The sequence below is a fragment of the Hylobates moloch genome, unplaced genomic scaffold (genome assembly GCF_009828535.3).
Source record: "Hylobates moloch isolate HMO894 unplaced genomic scaffold, HMol_V3 SCAFFOLD_67, whole genome shotgun sequence".
In the NCBI taxonomy this organism is placed as follows: domain Eukaryota; kingdom Metazoa; phylum Chordata; class Mammalia; order Primates; family Hylobatidae; genus Hylobates; species Hylobates moloch.
Genome location: NW_026652342.1, coordinates 329,486 through 347,580, shown reverse-complemented (window position 1 = coordinate 347,580; position 18,095 = coordinate 329,486). Strand labels below are relative to the sequence as shown.

General features: G+C 36.1%; 1 protein-coding gene across 3 annotated transcripts in view; it reads left to right on the top strand.

Annotated features, from left to right (window-relative positions):
- The window catches only part of LOC116463810 (centrosomal protein of 112 kDa), a 390,683-nt gene that overhangs the window by 60,681 nt on the left and 311,907 nt on the right, over nucleotides 1-18,095 (top strand). For all 3 annotated transcript variants that reach the window (XM_058434855.1, XM_032147075.3, XM_058434856.1), the window contains exons 7-10: nucleotides 11,004-11,158; nucleotides 11,759-11,888; nucleotides 12,605-12,697; nucleotides 13,446-13,505. In XM_058434855.1, coding sequence (XP_058290838.1) covers nucleotides 11,004-11,158; nucleotides 11,759-11,888; nucleotides 12,605-12,697; nucleotides 13,446-13,505 — 438 coding nt within the window. The remainder of the gene's footprint in view (nucleotides 1-11,003; nucleotides 11,159-11,758; nucleotides 11,889-12,604; nucleotides 12,698-13,445; nucleotides 13,506-18,095) is intronic.

The window sequence follows — 18,095 nt, the reverse complement described above, 5'->3', positions numbered from 1 at the left end:
AACAATTCAATAAAAAAGAGCAATATATTTGAATAGGCAGCACACAAAAGAAGCTGTTCGGATGATTAATAAACACTTAAAAAGGTGCTCAAATTATTAATAGGGAAATGTAAAGTCAGTATCTTTACATACATACAAAAAGGGCTAAATTTAACAAAAACAATCACAGTACAAAGTTTTGACAAAGATACAGAATAGTCGGAAGTCTCATACACTGCTGTAAGAAGTTCAAATTTTTATATCCAGTTTGAAAAGCTCTTTGATAGTAACTACTGAGGCTTGACATAGGCACATCTTATGACAGCGGTTTCACTGCAACATGTATAACCAAAAGAAATCTGTGCATGTATGCATCATAAAACATGTATGAGAGTTTTCATAGCCACATTACTTTTAATAGTCAAAAACTGAAGACAAACTCATCAATAGAATGGATAAATTATTTTAGCATGCTGTATACAGTACTGAAAAAGATTACTCTTACGTTCCACAACATGGATGAATCCCATAGGCATTTAATATGCATGAAGAAGCCTGACCCCAAAAAGTTATATACTCTGTGATTCCATTTATACAAAGTTTGAAAAAGGACAAAATTTATTTGTACTGATAGAGGTCAAAATAGTGGTTACCTTTGGGTGGAGGGTAACTAATAAGGCTTTAGGGAGGCTGGCAGTGTTCACATCTTCTAGTGGCTCATGAGTTTTCAATTTGTAAAAAAGTTATCAGAATTTATTTTTAAGATTTATGATTTATAACTTCATAAATCATAAACGTGTGTATCTTTCAGACTTAAGCACGTTTTGTCATAAATCATAAACTCTATCTTTAAGACTTATGCAGTCTTGCTCTGTTGCCCAGGCTGGAGTGCAGTGGCACACAAACTTCTTATGAAAATAGTTCTATTTTCATGGATAAATTATTCTTCTTATGAAAATATGTCCTATTTTCCTAAGAAGTTTGTGAAATAAGATAAAATTAGTTGCTCTTTTTGCCATAGGAGTTTGCCATAGGAGAACTGTGGATACCAAGTAGTTGCCTAATACTAACCCTTTTTAATTTTTAACTCCTACAAGGTTTCAAATTAAGTTTGTATGTAAAACTCCAACATTTATATCTCCAGTACTGACTTCTTATATCAGTAGATGTTGTACAATGAAAAGACCATGAGACATTTTATATTTTCTAAGACTTATAGAAGATCATACCTCCGATAATTAATACCAAAATAATACCCTTTCCCAAATTTCCTCTTGTCAGTTGGCATCGTCATCATTCTGTTGGCACATTAAATTTTGAACCTGGAAGATTTATGTTTTTCCCGCTTTTCATCTCCCTTATTTAGTATGTTACAGAGTCATCCATTTTACCTCTCTGAAAATTTTCTTGGATCTGCTCTCTTCCCTTCTGTTTCCACAGCTACCAATTGAGTCCTGGCCATTGTTGCCTCATTCCTGACTCTTCGAGTAACCTGCCAATTACTCTTCCCTGTCTCCTCTTACTCCATAGCCAACAAATGCATTTTTTCTCATTTTCCCATGATTAAGAACCTGAGTTCCTAATATCATGCCTATTATAATTAATGCTTACAAGTTACATCAGTTCACGAAGTTCAACCTAGTTTTCCAAGTGCTACCTTTGAGTTCCCAATGTGGGAAGATATCCTGTTCATACAAGGTAATCTGTTCATCATTTTCTGTACAGTAACTTACTTCTTCCTTGATTCTGTTGTCATATACCACTGAATTCTGCTTCTGCATTGTCTGTTACAGCCGGCAAAACATAGTTCTACATCAGCATTCTTTTTCTTGACTGATTTTTTACTCCATTTTAAGAACTCCACTATTTTGCATCCTCTCAGCTCTTTTATTCTGTTTAAAAAATTAATTTGTCAAATGTTGTTGTTTTTAAGATACTTTATATATGCCTATAGGCTTTCTCTTGACGTTGTAGGTTCAAAATTTATGTACTTTGTGTGTAAAATTGTGTGCAGAACATTAGTGTTCAGAAAATGCTTTAAAAATCAAAAATAAATTGAGTAAGTGACGTCACATAGTTTGCTTCTTCAGTCAGAAACTTGGCATCAGTATATACAAAAATATTTGTTTGACAAATACAGATCTTAATGCAGAGGCCACTTTTTCATTTCATATAATACTTATCTGCACGTGAGAAAGCATGCCAGCTTCTAACAACAGTTTTGTCTTGGCAGGTGTTCAGTGTTTGAATAAATCATATCAGAATCTTCTTTTTTCTTTTGTTTTCTTTCTTTCTTTTTTTTTTTTTTTTTGAGACAGAGTCTTGCTCTGTTGCCAGGCTAGAGTACAGTGGCGCGATCTTGGCTCACTGCAACCTCCGACTCCCTATTGTATCTGGTACAGCCCCAGGACTTCCTAATCTTATGTCAGCCTTCACAGACAGTACCAACTAGATTGGTTTTGTCCATCTGGTGGGCCTCAGATATATAATAATCATATCTATGTATATATTTAAAATCTATATTATACATAGCATTCTTTGAGTTATTTTCTGAAGAATTCTCAGAAGTAGTCTTTTGACAAACCGGTAAAGTTTGGCCTCAGGTATGTTGTAAAATTCATTTTAAAAAGTAGTATGAGCCTGATGGAATATGGTGAGTAGTGTGCTGAAGGGACTGGTTCTGGGGCCTGTCCTTTTTATTTCTATTACTGATGAGGTAGCTGGGAATGTACTTTTCATACTTCTATGGTACTAGAGTAAGAATTGTTGTTATGAAAAGACAAACATGATCTTGTAGTATTAGAAAAATCATCCTATGGAAGTCATGATAAAATTCAGATGGGCAGTTTAATTTGCTGAAATGGGGAAAGACTGCATAAATACTGGAAAGAAAGATGAGTTAATCATTATTTAGCATTATAGTTAGAATTATTCAATATAGTTTGAAATTCAAAAGCCAGAAGATAATCACATAATACTCCAGTGACATTAGCATGACCAGCGCCGGAGAGCCAGAGGAGAGAGGAGAGAACAGGGAAAGGAGAGAGAGAGGTGGTCACGGGGAGAAGGAGAGATGGAGAGTGGATGGATATTGAAATGTTATTTGTAGAGCATTCTGGTTGTATATTTTAAAATTTATTTCTTAAAAATTATTATATTTTAAACCTGATAACTTTTGACTTTATTAATCTAAGCTAACTAAAGTATATGTTTAAGAAATCATTGGATAATGAGCCACTTTTTTTTCCACACATATTTAGGACACATTTTATGGTAACAGATTATTTCTACTGGTCTGTTCCTTTAGCAAATAGATTATAATATCCCATTTGTGAGTCTCATTTCTCCTGGAATGAGCATTTTAATAAAGGGGCTTAGAAATGAGTAGAATTTCACTAGCCAGCCCTTTATTATAATAGATTGTTCAAGGTAGAAAACACTACAGCCTTCAAATTACACAATTAAAAAATATCTTGAGACTGGTAATAATAGCAGTAATAATGTGGGAGGTTAAGAAAGAGACCTCAAGTATTGCAGTGTTGCATTTTAGCTTTTCTTTGTGTACCTTAGGTTTTGAAATGATATGTCTACCCGAGGTATTTTTGCAAATTTATTTTATGTTAATTCCATGAGCAGAATATCAAAGTCCTGGAGAAGATGTAATACAGTCGAATAGGTTTTGATTCAAGGAGATCTTGGATCACATTCTTTTTTGCTGCTTACCAGTTTACCAGTAGGGCAAGTGTGGCCGTGTTAATCAATTTTCTTAAGTCCTAGTTTTTTCATATGTAAAGTGATGTTAATGATACCTACCTCATAGTTTTGTGGGGAAGAGAAATGGCCTAAAGCTGGTAAAACACTTAGCACAGTGCCTGACCTATAATGAGGGTTCAGTGGTGGTTGTTGTCATTATATTCATCATCAAAATATGTCGGGGGTCCATGAAGCCTTGGTTATTGGGCAGGAATTTTACATGTATGCGCATTTAATGTGGTGTTAAGTTTTAGCCATTGTTTTCTCTTTTTATTGTGGTGAAAAACATATAGTGTGAGATCTACCCTCTTAACACATTTTTAAGGTACAATGCAGTATTAGTAACTATAGGCACAATATTATATGGCATATCTTTAAAACTTTTTTTGTCTTGCATGACTAAAACTCTGTACCCATTGAGTAGCAAATTCCCATTTTCCATTCTGTCTAGCCCCTGGCAGTCACCACTCTACTTTGTTTATACGGGTTTGACTATTTCAGTTATTTCCTATAACTGGAATCATGCAGCGTTTGTTCCTCTGTGACTACCTTGTTTCATGCAGCATAATGTTCTCAAGATTCATTCAAGTTGTAACATAAAACAGGCTTTCCCTTTTTAATGGCTGAATAATATTCCACTGCATGTATATACCACATTTTCTTTAGCTATTCATTCATCCATGGACATTTACATTGTTCGGGCTCCCCAGTGTGGATGTGTATTTGGAGGCTGACTTTCCCCCATCACACTTCGGGAGCTCAGTTTTTCGGCTGTCTTGTGGTGTTTGCAGTGGCAAGCTGTTTTATTCAAAGGGTCTGTGAATTCTTTTGGTTTTCCTGGTATGTTTCTGTGGTGGTTCTTGGAGCAAAAGTTCACAATGTGAGTCTCCAGATGCGGTTGTGTCCATCCAGGAGAGAGCTGCACATTAGTCCCATCTCCTATTCACCATTTTCTCTGGTTAATGCTATGCTGTTTATACATCTTGGCTATAGTGAATAATTTTGCATGGGAGTACAAATATTTCTTTGAGATACTGACTTCAGTTCTTTGGGATAAATAAGCAGAAGTGTGATTGCCAGATCATTTGGTAGTTCTATTTTTAAATTTTTGAGGAGCCTCCATACTGTTTTCCATGATGGTTATACCATTTTTCATTCTCACCAGCAGTGCACAAGGGTACCAGTTTCTCCACAACTTCACCAACAGTTGTTGTTTTCTGTTGGAACCTGAAGGTTTATCAACAGGTGAAGACAAATAAGGATGGGCAAGTAGCACGTTCACAGAGGTACTCACTTGTCGGTACTTACAATACATGCATATCCTCAAAAAGACTGGCCAGTAGTGCAGACCACAGCATTTAATAGGGCAATGAACAGGAACCATGTCCTCTCATAGTTCTGCTCCTTTTGAACAGGTAGAGTCCTTGGGTTACCTATTTTAGTCACAAATCTCTTCCTTTCAGATCTGAATGTTTTTCATCATTTTAATAATTCCTTAGTCAAAATGTCAAGTTCAGGCTGGGTGTGGTGGCACACGCTTGTAATCCTAGCACTTTGGGAGGCCGAGGTGGGCATATCACTTGAGGTCAGGGGTTCAAGACCAGCCTGGCCAACATGGCGAAACCCCATCTCTACTAAAAAAAATATATATACAAAAACTTAGCTGGGCATGGTGGCACATGCCTGTAGTCCCAGCTACTTGGGAGACTGAAGCATTAGGACTTGGGAGGCAGGGGTTGCGGTGAGTCGAGATTGTGCCACTGCACTCCAGCCTGGGCGACAGAGTGAGACTCTGTCTCAATGAAAACAAAAACAAAAACAAAAAAAATTCAAGTTCACTTTATCACTGTTACTTTGTTCAGTGATATACAGATAGCTGAGGTCACAATATTGCTTCAATGTCTATCATTTTCTTCTCTGATTTGTTGGATATCTTTCTCTTTTATCTCTTTTTTTCTTTCTCTCATAAAAATAATTTTATGCTTTTATCTGAGCATTTTTTCTCTCATCTCTACTGTATTTAATTATTCACATTGTAGAAAGAGAGCTGTCTGGTTTTTCTGGCTAACAGAAACCCTTTTTCTTTAGGCAAAGTCTGTGGATTTATTTATTTGTGTAATTCAACCCCCTTTGCCTTGGTTTATTTCTTTAGCAATTTGATATTTTCTAAAATTTTATGATGTTCACATTTATTTTGGATTCATATAAAGAAAAAAAGAGATTTCCAGAAATTCCTTTAATATAGAGGGGAATATCTTTACCTCTATGTTGGATTTCTTGTATTTTATCTCTATTTTTTATAAAACATGCAAAAAACGTTTTGATATATTCTATATTGGACAGATGTTTGTTATTTCCTCATTGTAACCCTGTTATAATCTTATAAAATGCTAATATTTTCTATAATATGGTCAGAAATCACTCCAGTTTTGAATATGGAAGGGACATTTTGACATTTTAGCAGTTATCCTGTTTTTATTTTTATTTTATTTTTTTTTGAGACGGAGTCTTGCTATCACCCAGGCTGGAGTGCAGTGGCATGATCTCGGCTCACTGCAGGCTCCGCCCCCTGGGGTTCACGCCATTCTCCTGCCTCAGCCTCCCGCGTAGCTGGGACTACAGGCGCCTGCCACCTCGCCCGGCTAATTTTTTGTATTTTTAGTAGAGATGGGGTTTCACCGTGTTAGCCAGGATGGTCTCGATCTCCTGACCTCGTGATCTGCCTGCCTCGGCCTCCCAAAGTGCTGGGATTACAGGCACCTGTTTTTATTTTTGAGAATACAGTAGTGCCTTGGTATATGCAGGGGATGGGTTCCAGGACCTCTGTGTATATCAAAATCGGCACATATTCAAGTCTTGCAATGGGCATTGTGCAGTCTGGGTACAGGAAAAGCGGACCCTTCATGTAAGTGGGTCTCACATCCTGTGAATATTGTATTTTTGATCACCATTTAGTTGAAAAAAAAATCTGCATATAAATGGACCCATACAGTTCAAACCCGTATTGTTCAAGGTCAGCTGTTTTGATAATTGGCAAATGTTTATTGAATACCTACTACAAGCTAAGCAGTGTGCTAGAAAGAAACAGGAGATCTAATGCAAATAAAGCAATGTCTTGGCTGTCTCAAGCTTATACTTTATTGTGGAAAACAACAAAGAAAGAAAAAGCAAAAGAAAGGGTAAGAGGCCACAGAAATATAGGCAGTAGAGATCTGGTTATTTAGGTAGAATGGCTATGGAAAGATTCCTTCACAAGATGACATTTAGGTGGAGAACTGAGAGAAGTGAGGAAGTGCGCTACGCAGGCCCCTGGAGGAAGATGCTTTAGGCAGAAAGAACAGTAAATTAAAAGGCTTTGAGGCTAGCTTGATGACTTTGAGAAGCAGCATGGAGGCCTGTATGGCTGGAGTATAGTAAATAAGAGGGAGGGTGGTAGGAGATGAAATCAGAGGCCATGATAGTCACTTCTTATTCTGAGTGATAAGAGAAGCCACTGGAGGGTTTTTTTTTAATAAGCATTAAAAGTTTATTAATGTCACTGTACACAGCCAGTGGGAGATAGAGATGCAAAAGCTCTGGTCCTTTTGCAAGAGAGTGACATGTCTGATTAATGCTTTAAAAGGATTATTTCCTTGAAGTTTAATAATTTTACTTATGTCTTGGCATTCTTCATTCTATGTGACTTTTAAAGTATACCCTTTCTATTTGTATATTATTTTCATGTATAGTTTTCTTGTAGTATGTCATTTGGTATATTTTCTTGTTCTACCATTTCTGTTCATTAGGTACACCAACTAGGTAACTGGGGGATCTCCATTTTGTTTTTTTCTATGTCGGTTGTTTGCTTTTACAATTTTTACTTGCTCATAATGTTATTTCTTTCCCTTAATCAATGTCATCCATAGATTGCTTTGTGCAAAAATGGTTTGTGTGATTTTTTCATTCAGCATAATCTTTCTTGCTTCTTTTTCATGCCAGATTATATTGAAAGAAGCTACAGTCGGAACGTATGCATCTGTTATTATTGAACCAGCAATGTTATTTGCATGCCACTTAGTTTATACAAGTGTGTTCTGATGACATTTTCTAGGATTTCCAGCCATGAGACTTCTTCTTCTGGACTATTCCTATAATTATATTTGATCTTCACTTAATTTTCTGTGATGTCTCATATATTTTGAGTCACGAAAACACATGCCTCATATGTTTAACAATTTCAATATATGGGGCATCTGCATGTCTATTTCTATTTTCTTTTTTTTCCTCTGATTTTATTTCTTGGTATGCCTGTTATTTTGTGATTAATTGCCAAACATTGCGCACAAAAAATAATAAAGGCTGTGGATGATGTTATCTTCTTCCAGAGAGGCTCTTCTCTCACTTCTGAGAGGCAGCTGGTGTAGAGACAGATCACTGGATCCGTTCAGGGACTGAATTGACTCAAGGCTGAGTTGCAATCTTTGTAATCTTTGGTCTACTTTTGACTAACTTTCACTCCTAGTGGTAGTCCTCAACACAGGTCTCAGCTGAAAGCATGTGATATTATTAATACTAGGGGCTCTCCTCCTTGGACAATCGATTTTACTCCTAAGTACACTGATAACTGCAGAAAACTCTAGTGTGCTTTTCTGAGTTTTTTTTTTTTTTTTCACTCGGTTTCTTGGCTTCCTGCCCTGCGAATGCTAAGACTTTGACAAATTTGGCCAGGCACAGTGGCTCATGCCTGTAATGCCAGTACTTTGGGAGGCCAAGATGGGCAGATCACTTGAGGTCAGGAGTTCAAGACCAGCCTGGCCAACAGGGTGAAACCCCCACCTCTACTAAAATTACAAAAATTAGCCAGGTGTGGTGGTGTGCACCTGTAATTCCAATACTCAGGTGGCTGAGGCAAGAGAATGGCTTGAATCTGGGAGGTGGAGGTTGCAGTGAGCTGAGATCCAGCCTGGACAGAGTGCGACTCCATCTCCAAAAAGAAAAAGAAAAAGAATTTGACAAATTCTCTTGAGAAAACTGGTGTGGTGCCCACTTCTCTGTGCGTTACTTTTCTCAGGGATCTTGGTTCCTCTAGTCCTGGCTGCCTCGGCCACCGTCTGCCTTTGTTTCCTTGCCCCATCCTCATCTTCCACCATTGAAAAATACCTCTAGGGTAAAAGCACCTTACAGAATGATGCCTCACCTCTATGATGTTTTCAAACTGCCTTAGAAGTTCTCAAGTGCTTTCCTACTAATTAAATCTTTCCCTGGCCATGGTGGCCCATGCCTGTAATCCTAGCACTTTGGGAGGCTGAGAAGGGTGAATTGCATGAGTCCAGGTGTTTGAAACCAGCCTGGCCAACATAGCGAGACCCCATCGCTACCAAAAAAGTACAAAAATTAGCCAGGTGTGGTGGCATGTACCTGTAGTGTCAGCTGCTCAGGAAGCTGAGGTGGGAGGATCACCTGAGCCTGGGAGGTTGAGGCTGTAGTAAGCCAAGATTGCGCTACAAGACCCTGTCTCAAAAAAAAAAAAATCTGGGTTTGTCAGTTGTTAGCATTGGGAGTGTCATCTGCTGCAAGCTACTCTTTTATAGCCAATAATAGAATATCCTCTTGTAGGGTTTATTAGGATGGAATTTGCATTTCTATTTCTAGTTTATCTTGTCTGTTTTTGGTTTCCGAGAGAAGAAGGAATACAAATCATCTTTATTCCGCCATCTAAAACTGGAAGGCAAAGTATATGTTCTTTGTTTCTTCCAGTTAATGAATATGCAGGACATAAAGAGTGTTTAGAATATATATTAGGAAATGGAAACTATTTTCTGAAAGGAGCTCATAAAGCAGAGGGATAATGAAGAGACAAAGTGAATAAGATGCAGGAAGAAGAAATCAGAACTTCTGATGTTTGTCAGTCTAGAACTGTATGCATTTAAAGAAGTTAATCTATAAACCATGCTTTTAAGTTAGATAAGTCATTTATATAGATTGGAAGCTGTTACACCAAAATTTAACTTGTATACCTATTTGGTATTGTAATGAAGAGAGGATGTCAGGGTTATAATATTATCTAATGCTTAAACTGCATCTTTAAAATGGTTCTCTTAGAACAAATATAACACAATAATTGAGTACAACATCATACTGACCTATCCTTATTGCTCACACTTATTAGAAGTTTAATTTTAAAACTGAAAATTAATTGTCCCTTCATCTAATGCTTGCTTACCCTAATTTTAGATAAAGTATCTAAAAGATGATAAATACCTTTATCCATGTTTTAAATTACAGTTCTACAAAGGGGAAAAATTCTAAATAAAAAATAATAGAGAAATGATTTAGTTGAGTGATAATACTGTGGAAGAGTGGAGAAGTGCATTTTACAAAATGGCAAAGATGTTAAAAAATGAATAAAAATCTTGCACACTAACACAAGTAATTAAATGTTCCTATACACTTAAAAATAAGTGTATCTCTTATGTGAACACACTGTGCTACAATTTTGGGGTTATGGATTTCCTTTAAAAATACTATTACAGTTTTCCCAGCACCATTTATTAAATAGGGAATCCTTTCCCCATTTCTTATTTTTGTCAGGTTTGTCACAGATTGAACAATGAGAACTCATGGACACAGGAAGGGAAACATCACACTCCGGGGACTGTTGTGGGGTGGGGGGAGGGGGGAGGGACAGCATTAGGAGATATACCTAATGCTAAATGACGAGTTAATGGGCGCAGCAAACCAACATGGCACATGGATACATATGTAACAAACCTGCACATTGTGCACATGTACCCTAAAACCTAAAGTATAATAATAAAAAAAAAAATAAAACAGGTTGTTTACAATAAAAAAAAGAAAAAAAATACTATTACATTACCCTTATAGCACATTTCAAAAACTTAAAATCAAACTCAGAGAACACTGGTAAGTAGTCAGCTAATGGCTGTACGTATAAAGAGGCATAGAGACTGAAACCTTCCTGAGGATAGGAACTTTGTCTTATTTACTGCTGTGTATCCACATTCTTGAATATTACCAGCCTCAGTAAATATTCATTAAATGAACAAAAGGCTAAAAGTATATAACTGTGATGTTCTTATGTTTGTGGTAGTATGCGTTGTTTTTTTAAAGACTTGGTTAAGTTCAAGGTTGATTTAATTTCTACTACCATGGTTTATGATACATTTGTTTTATTTATGCTTATAGATTATACATTTTCTTCAAGCTTCTTACAGCTACAAAAGTGTTACAACTGAGTCAGAGACTTTCTTAACCATGACCTGTTCTTTTAGAACCACATGATCAAAGAACTGGAGGCCCGTGTCCAGCAGCTGACTGGAGAAGCAGAGAACAGTAATTTACAGAGACAGAAATTAATTCAAGAAAAAGCAGAACTTGAAAGATGTTACCAGATAACCTGTAGTGAATTACAAGAAGTAAAGGCAAGGTATTGTCTGAAATCAGATATTTATCAGGTGTAGCTATAAAGTACTGATATTAACTGTATAAGTTATCTGCCAAAATTAATTACACCTTGTGTGTTTAACCTTGGGAACTTTCTAAACTAAATACTGCTGTTTGTTTGTTTGTTTATTTATTTATTTAGAGACAGGGTCTCTGTCACCCAGACTGGGGTACAGTGGTGCGATCATGGCTCACTGTATCTCAAACTCCTGGGCTCATACGATCCTCCTCATCCTCCCAAGTAGCCAGGACTGCAGGCATGCACCACTGTGCCTGGCTAATTTTTCTATTTTTATTTTTTTGTAGAGACAGGGTCTCACTCTGTTGCCCAGGCTGGTCTCAAACTCTTTTTCTGAAGTGATCCTCTTGCCTTGGCCTCCTCAAGTGTTGAAATTTCAGGCATGAGTCACTGTACCCAACCTGTTTTTAACATAAGCAGAATGTTTAGAAGCAGTTGACAAAATTGTGGATACTTATTTAATATATTGAATGGAAATGTATTTGGATTTAGCTGATTAAAAATTTTCATTTTAGAGATTGGTTTTAAATACATTGGAAGTCTATTTTATTCTCTTGTTTTTAGGCGTAACACACTGCATAAAGAGAAGGACCATCTTGTAAATGATTATGAGCAAAACATGAAACTGTTACAAACCAAATATGATGCTGATATAAACCTTCTAAAACAAGAACATGCTCTTTCAGCTTCTAAGGTATTATTTATGTTAATAGATAATCCACATGAAGTATTTATTCACTAAGCCTAGAGCCATAGATAGCCAAGTAGAAATAATTTGGCATTTGAAATTAGTATCTCTTTCACGTTATTCTTAAATTAACAGGAACTTCAGGAGTTTTTATTGGTATTTAAAATGTTTAAAATTCTAAATGTCTACTATATAGCACAACACCAATATTTAATGAACTGAATTCTGCTATAAGCTAATCATTTTAAATGCCAAAGTCTTAAAAGGAGGAAACATATAAATTCCAATGCTTAGTTGTATGAATAATACATTTTATAGAGTAACTATATGCGTTATTATTATTTTGAAATCTTGGTTCTGCTTTCGTTTTATAACTAAAATTTTGAAGTTTTCTGTAAAGCTATTATTTTTATGTCAGGGTTACATTTCCATAACATTAAGTATTATGTAGCATTTAATTTCTGTTTTTACTTTAAAAGATTATATTTTTATGTCAGCATTACATTTTCATAATATTTAATACTATGCTGCATTTAATTTAGATTTTTACTTTAAAAGATTAATTTTTCTAGTATCTTTTAAAAACATTTTTCATTCAAATTTCTAGATAATTTTAATTCTGATTGGACTTTCAGGGGTACAAAAGGCATATTTTTTCAATCGGAAAGTATATGGTACAAAACTCAATATTCTGCTTTTTATTCTTCTTAAAATCCTTCTAGGCATCTAGTATGATTGAAGAATTAGAGCAGAATGTCTGTCAATTAAAACAGCAGTTACAGGAATCAGAAGTTCAAAGAAAGCAACAACTAAGGGTGAGTCTTGTATTTCTACACAGAAGAACAATGGTCAAACACAGTTTTCTTGATTTAGATGTATAATTGAGAGTCAATTAAAAAAATAAAACTCAGAAATGCAAGTCGTCTTTTCTGATTCTTTTATTGCATTGTATAATTTTACATTTTATTTATCTTAATAGAGATTGATGCTAATGAGACGTAGAGAATAAAGTACAATAATTTGAATTGGAATGATCTCTTGAGATTAATTTTAAAAATAAATTTTATTTAAATATATTATTATTTTAGAATAATTTCCTTCTTTTAAATTATCTGCCAATCTTCATAATTTCTCTCTTTATTTCCCTCTTTCTTTCTCTGCCTCTCTCTCTCCCTCTGTCTCTCTCTTTTGCACCTTTTAGATCTTTTCTCTCATGATCAAAAAATACCAAGGACTGTTATATGATGTAACTTCAAATTTATCATTTCCATATTTATTGACTTAGTCATTTATGAAGTATCTCTTAATCCTAAGGGTCAGAAAGATTTTCTTATACTGTAAAGCAAGTACTTTTGAGAACAGTAATATCTTCAGGTGACTAAGATTTTATGCCTCGTAATATAAAGCTACTCAAATTTCTACCTGTAGGGCTTACTTAATAATATGCAAAACTCTGAACTAAAGTTTGACATTAAGTAGATTTATTGATTTCATTAGGTGGCTAATTTTATTGACTCTAGTATAATTTAAAGTATAATAAATATAAACATTTATCATTCACAGGATCAAGAAAATAAGTTTCAAATGGAGAAAAGTCATTTAAAACACACCTATGAAAAAAAGGTAATATGTTTTATGGGAAGCTATAAAATATTTAAAATAGCAAATGAGGCATTAACGCGGACTGATTTTTATGAAACCATACATTCTCACCTTTAAAGAACAACTTGTTTCTTTGTCTTTTTTTTTTTTTTAGACAGAGTCTTGCTCTGTCACCCAGGCTGGAGTGCAGTGGCGCGATCTGGGCTCACTGTAGCTTTTGCCTCCTAGGTTCAAGGCATTCTCGTGCCTCAGCCTCTTGAGTAGCTGGGATTACAGGTGTGCACCACCATGCCTGGCCAATTTTTGCATTTTTAGTGGAGAGGGAGTTTCATCATTTTGGCCAGGTTGGTCTCAAATTCCTGGCCTCAAGTGATCCATCCGTCTCGGCCTCCCAAAGTGCTGGGATTCCAGGCATGAGCCACTGCACCCAGCCAAGAATAATTTGTTTCTAAGTTAATTTCAGCTAACCAGTAATTAAATTTTGCTTACTTATTTTTCCTGTTTATGTAATAAACAACTGCTTTAGTTCAATTATTAGTTATATCAACATTAAAACACTGCTTGCGTGTTATATTTAATGAGGGAAGAGTACAGTTGGCCTTTCATATCCATGGATTTCACATCCGTGGATTCAGTCAAACATGGATCAAATATATTCAGGAAAAAAAGATTACACAAAGGTCCAAAAACCATAACTTGGATTTGCCATGTGTCAAGTACTATGTTGAATCCATGTGAATGAAGTGATGTGTAAGCATTGGATTAGGTACTATATAAGTTATTATGAGATGACTTAAAGTACATAGGAGGTTGTGTGTAGGTTATATGCAAATACTACACCATTTTATAAAAGGGACTTGAGCATCCATGGATTTTGGTATCCTCAGGGGGCCCTGGCACCAATTCCCCATGGATGCTGGGGGACAACGATATTATTATATTAACCTCTCATAATAACATGTTGAAATTATATTTTCTTTCTACTAGTTGAGAACTATATAATCAATGGGATGTATTTGGTATTCTGTTGTGTCATATGTGCAACAAGAACTTAAATATTTAACAAAAGAACCTAAAACAATGAAAGTACTGACTACTACTTGAAAAAGATTAGCAATTGTTCCTTGTTGTTTATAGTACCATTTCAACTGACATATGTTCATATCCCTCCTGTAATAACTAGGGGGTTATTGACACACTTAATACCTTAGTCAGTAAAGTGCAGAGTTTTATAGATTTATTTTTTAAATTTTTATGTAAATTTAACGGGTACAAGCGCAGTTTTTTTACATGGATATATTGCATAATCATGAAGTCTGGGCTTTTAGTGTAACCATTACCCAAATAATGTACCCATTAAGTAATTTCTCATCCCTCGCCACCTCCTAACCTCCCACCCTTCCAAGTCTTCAGTGTCTGTCATTCCACACACTCCACACTCTATGTTCATGTGTACCCATTATATAGCTTCCACTTATAAATAAGGACGTGGCATTTGACTTTCCCTTTTTGAGTTGTTTCATTTAAGATAATGTACATACAAATGGGGTGTGTGTGTGTGTGTGTGTGTGTGGTCTATATGTATATATGTATGTGTGAGTGTGTGTGTGTGTGTGTGTGTGTGTGTGTGTGTATGCCACATTTTCTTTATCCAGTCATCCATTTATGGACACTTAAGTTGATTCCATATTTTGCTATTGTGAATCATGCTGTGAGAAACCTATGAATAATGATCTTTTCCTTTGGGTAGATACCCAGAAGTGGAATTGCTGGATCAGATGGTAGTTCTATTTTTAGTTCTTTGAGAAGTCTGTATACTGTTTTCCTTGGAGGTTATACTAATTTACATTCCCACCAGCAGAGTGTTAGTGTTTCCTTTCTCTGCATCCTCACCAACGTCTGTTATTTTTTGACTTGTTAATAATAGCCATTCTGACTAGAATAAGATGATATCTCATTGTGGTTTTAATATGCATTTCTCTAATATTCAGTGATGTTAAGCATTTTTTCATAGGTCTGTTGGCCTTTTGTATGTCTTTTTTTGAAAAATGTCTACTCATGCCCTTTGTCCACTTCATAATGGGGCTATTAATTATTATTATTATTATTATTATTATTATTATTTTGTTGCTGTTGCTGTTGTTGAGTTGTTTGAGTTCCTTGTAAATTCTGGATATCAGTCCCCAGGCCAGATGCATAGTTTGCAAATATGTTCTCCTATTCTTCAGGTTGTCTTTTCGCTCTATTGATTATTTACCTTGCTTTCTACAAGCTTTTTCTTTTTTTCTTTTTTTTTTTTTTTATTATACTTTAGGTTTTAGGGTACATGTGCACAATGTGCAGGTTTGTTACATATGTATCCATGTGCCATGTTGATTTCCTGCACCCATTAACTCGTCATTTAGCATTAGGTATATCTCCTAATGCTGTCCCTCCCCCCTCCCCCCAACCCACAACAGTCCCCGGAGTATGATGTTCCCCTTCCTGCGTCCATGAGTTCTCATTGTTCAATTCCCACCTATGAGTGAGAACATGCGGTGTTTGGTTTTTTGACCTTGTGATAGTTTACTGAGAATGATGTTTTCCAGTTTCATCCATGTCCCTACAAAGGACACGAACTCATCGTTTTTTATGGCTGCATAGTATTCCGTGGTGTATATGTGCCACATTTTCTTAATCCAGTCTATCGTTGTTGGACATTTGGGTTGGTTCCAACTCTTTGCTATTGTGAATAGTGCCACAATAAACATACGTGTGCATGTGTCTTTATAGCAGCATGATTTATAGTCCTTTGGGTATATACCCAGTAATGGGATGGCTGGGTCAAATGATATTTCTAGTTCGAGATCCCTGAGGAATCGCCACACTGATTTCCACAATGGTTGAACTAGTTTACAGTCCCACCAACAGTGTAAAAGTGTTCCTATTTCTCCACATCCTCTCCAGCACCTGTTGTTTCCTGATTTTTTAATGATGGCCATTCTAACTGGTGTGAGATGGTATCTCACTGTGGTTTTGATTTGCATTTCTCTGATGGCCAGTGATGATGAGCATTTTTTCATGTGTTTTTTGGCTGCATAAATGTCTTCTTTTGAGAAGTGTCTGTTCATGTCCTTTGCCCACTTTTTGATGGGGTTGTTTGTTTTTTTCTTATAAATTTGTTTGAGTTCATTGTAGATTCTGGATATTAGCCCTTTGTCAGATGAGTAGGTTGCAAAAATTTTCTCCCATTCTGTAGGTTGCCTGTTCACTCTGATGGTAGTTTCTTTTGCTGTGCAGAAGCTGTTTAGTTTAATTAGATCCCATTTGTCAATTTTGGCTTTTGTTGCCATTGCTTTTGGTGTTTTAGACATGAAGTCCTTGCCCACGCCTATGTCCTGAATGGTATTGCCTATGTTTTCTTGTAGGATTTTAATGGTTTTAGGTCTAACATTTAAGTCTTTAATCCATCTTGAATTAATTTTTGTATAAGGTGTAAGGAAGGGATCCAGTTTCAGCTTCCTACATATGGCTAGCCAGTTTTCCCAGCACCATTTATTAAATAGGGAATCCTTTCCCCATTTCTTGTTTTTGTCAGGTTTGTCAAAGATCAGATAGTTGTAGATATGCGGCATCATTTCTGAGGGCTCTGTTCTGTTCCATTGATTTATGTCTCTGTTGTGGTACCAGTACCATGCTGTTTTGGTTACTGTAGCCTTGTAGTATAGTTTAGAGTCAGGTAGCGTGATGCCTCCAGCTTTGTTCTTTTGGCTTAGGATTGACTTGGCGATGCGGGCTCTTTTTTGGTTCCATATGAACTTTAAAGTAGTTTTTTCCAATTCTGTGAAGAAAGTCACTGGTAGCTTGATGGGGATGGCATTGAATCTATAAATGACCTTGGGCAGTATGGCCATTTTCACGATATTGATTCTTCCAACCCATGAGCATGGAATGTTCTTCCATTTGTTTGTATCCTCTTTTATTTCATTGAGCAGTGGTTTGTAGTGCTCCTTGAAGAGGTCCTTCACATCCCTTGTAAGTTGGATTCCTAGGTATTTTATTCTCTTTGAAGCAATTGTGAATGGTAGTTCACTCATGATTTGGCTCTCTGTTTGTCTGTTATTGGTGTACAAGAATGCTTGTGATTTTTGTACATTGATTTTGTATCCTGAGACTTTGCTGAAGTTGCTAATCAGCTTAAGGAGATTTTGGGCTGAGACAATGGGGTTTTCTAGATATACAATCATGTCATCTGCAAACAGGGACAATTTGACTTCCTCTTTTCCTAACTGAATACCCTTTATTTCCTTCTCCTGCCTGATTGCTCTGGCCAGAACTTCCAGCACTATGTTGAATAGGAGCGGTGAGAGAGGGCATCCCTGTCTTGTGCCAGTTTTCAGAGGGAATGCTTCCAGTTTTTGCCCATTCAGTATGATATTGGCTGTGGGTTTGTCGTAGATAGCTCTTATTATTTTGAGATACGTCCCATCAATACCTAATTTATTGAGAGTTTTTAGCATGAAGCGTTGTTGAATTTTGTCAAAGGCCTTTTCTGCATCTATTGAGATAATCATGTGGTTTTTGTCTTTGGTTCTGTTTATATGCTGGATTACATTTACTGATTTGCGTATG